Here is a 2,500-nt window from a genome sequence, read left to right as displayed (position 1 = left end):
GAAGTCAAAAGAGATTGCAGCGGCACACAGCGATGCGGTTGATGTTTGAGCTCGAAGTAACATAATGAGTAATGAAAATATCATTCCGGCGTCCACCTTTGTTATTCGATTAGCGACCAACATCTAAAGGGCAATGGGGACTATTTGATAGACGAATCAGTCGTGGATGCTCTCAATATTTGCCAACAAATTACCGAGCATTACAATTGGAACCACCACGCTCACAATCGTGACGCAAAACTAGCGTGTATGTTGAGCGGTTCCAGAAAATGAGCTAGAACTATTACACGTGGCCTTAGTTCGTGCAACAGGGTTTCAGTAATCACAGCACTTATTGTGGCACTGAACCATATAACCGGGGATACATGAAGCGTAAACTCTCGTATAAACTCAGAGTGTAATGCCAAAAAGATTATGCTTATGTCAAAAAGATTATAGGCCCGCGGAGCGTAAATCCGAGCGTAAAAGCAAGCGTAAACACAGCACCAACATGAAGCGCAGCGTTCTGAAGAATTGAATGTTCTACAATCGCTAATATACAGTAAAAACATCTTAAGATATAAAAGAAGATGTTCAGAAATCAACATGTAATTGATGTAATAGCATAGTGTAATTGCAGGTGCACGAATGTAATTGCCCCTGCCTGCCACACCTGCCACACGAAGCGCAAACTTTTTGGCATTATATTCTGAGTTTATACGAGAGTTTACGCTTCATGTATCCCCGGCTTAACAATTGAAGAGCATGTTACTTACCATTATTTCTTGCTGGGCAATTGATTCCATCTTCTGCAGCTCGTTCACGTTTAGTGAGGGCAGAGAAATGGAATTTCTTCGTAGGCCCCTAGACCGTTCTTCTGTTGATATTAAGTCCCTCGCTTCATCTCTGGCTTCATCAGATAGATCGCTAAGCAAAGAAAGGACTCTTTCTTTCACTAGACCGCACATTTAACTATTGTCACCAGTTCTTACCTATCTTCAGCTGTGTTGTTTTCGATGGATACGGTAAGCTTTCCCTGCATTCTTCGCTCAGCCAGTGATGGGCCACTAGCGCCACCACGGCTCACAAAGGCCCGCGCAAGATTTTCTTGGCTCTCCGTCATCATATCGTCCTCGTCGGCGACTGACCGATTACTACTAGTGGCGGCAGTACTCGATCGATCGACAGCCTCGAGCCACTCGTCGTCGTGATCTGAATCGACGAAAGGGATCTTCTCCTCCACGGTGGCCCGGTACTGACCCTCCGCCATTGCCCGCTCATGCTGCCTGATAAACGATGACGAACCCTCCTGTTGCATTCCGCTCGTGTCCGCTCGCAGTGGCCTCGCCGATTTGTTAGCACCGTCGTCTGTCGTTTGAATCGCTCAGAGGTGAATCCACTCTTCGTTGGGCCCAAGATATTCTCTCACAATTTCTGTTATACTGGAACATAATTCTCAAAAATTAATGTAAAATATTTCAAATAGCTAAATGGCTGGTAGATGTAGTAGCGATACTACTATAAGACAATAGTTTCCATTCCCAACCACTTTGACCCACTGTGCGTTTGCACTTGAAATCCTACCCAACACCACAAATAAGGTAACGCACCACAATCGTCACGTATCTTATAAGTTTTTTTTCCTTCTCCCCATCGATGCCACGTTATGGACTCGGATTGAATGTCACCATCGGAACGTTGATAGAGAAACCACTCATGTGAAGCTAACCACAATGAGCGCGCCACTTGGAATGTTAAAGCATAGTTTAAAGCGCGGCAGTCTTCAATACGCGGCCCTTGCAAAGCTAAACAAGCGATTCACTAGTTCACAAAAGGCGCACACTCGATACTAGCTTTATTACACTTATAAGCATACCTGATAAGATACGAAAATGATCCACCGCAAGCTCGATAATCCGTGATCGCTCAAATTTGTTTGAAATTCTTTGAACTGCTTCGGATCTTTATCTTATCTTTGCAACCTGAGGACAAGCTCTGAAGCTCTAAATGAAGAAATCAGTCGCTCCCCTTCTCGAGCGCAGTTCGAACGTTGATTCCTTTTGTTCTAATTTGTTCCGACGTCTTGAACTCCTCACCTGTTTAGCACTGGTCTGTTAAAAATGGCCACGTTCATAACTACCGTGAAAATTAGGCACATGGGCTCCAGGCTGACTGGAGTAAGATATCTTTCTTTGAGTCTTTGAGTCAAGAAGCACACGCTAGCCCAACCCACGAATGCCTTAGCTGGACTAAACGATTCACGTTTAACGCTTAAGGGGACAGGTCGAACACAGCATTTCACAAACCACCTGGCGTGCGCTAATTCTCCATCTCGATTAGTCAGACAGAAGAAGGTGCTTGTCTATCAGCCATTAGTGCGACAGCGCATACAAGCATAGCGAACGAACCTTATACTTGCGCCACGAAATGACCACATATGTCAACAGCGGTAAAACACTCGTGCCCGTGTGTGGCCCATCAACTGGACGATAATGTGAATTGATTGTTTATCATAACCAAA

General features: G+C 44.8%; 1 protein-coding gene across 3 annotated transcripts in view; it reads right to left on the bottom strand.

Annotated features, from left to right (window-relative positions):
• LOC126572069 (myogenesis-regulating glycosidase) overlaps positions 1–2,225 on the bottom strand; it is a 10,276-nt gene extending 8,051 nt beyond the window's left edge. Inside the window, exons 1-3 of one of the 3 annotated variants that reach the window (XM_050231098.1) lie at positions 2,076–2,225; positions 972–1,421; positions 756–906 (exon numbers count right to left, since the gene is read on the bottom strand). In XM_050231098.1, the coding sequence (XP_050087055.1) occupies positions 756–906; positions 972–1,297 (477 nt within the window). In that variant the 5' untranslated portion in view covers positions 1,298–1,421; positions 2,076–2,225. Of the gene's footprint in view, positions 1–755; positions 907–971; positions 1,422–1,589; positions 1,695–1,855; positions 2,040–2,075 lie in introns of those variants that run through there. The other 2 variants (XM_050231096.1, XM_050231097.1) reach the window with 2 other exon arrangements.
• Positions 2,226–2,500: the final 275 nt, after the last annotated feature.

The sequence above is a fragment of the Anopheles aquasalis genome, chromosome 2 (genome assembly GCF_943734665.1).
Source record: "Anopheles aquasalis chromosome 2, idAnoAquaMG_Q_19, whole genome shotgun sequence".
NCBI classification, from domain to species: Eukaryota; Metazoa; Arthropoda; class Insecta; order Diptera; family Culicidae; genus Anopheles; species Anopheles aquasalis.
Note: the sequence above shows the minus strand (reverse complement) of the source record. Positions and strands in the feature narration are given on the sequence as shown.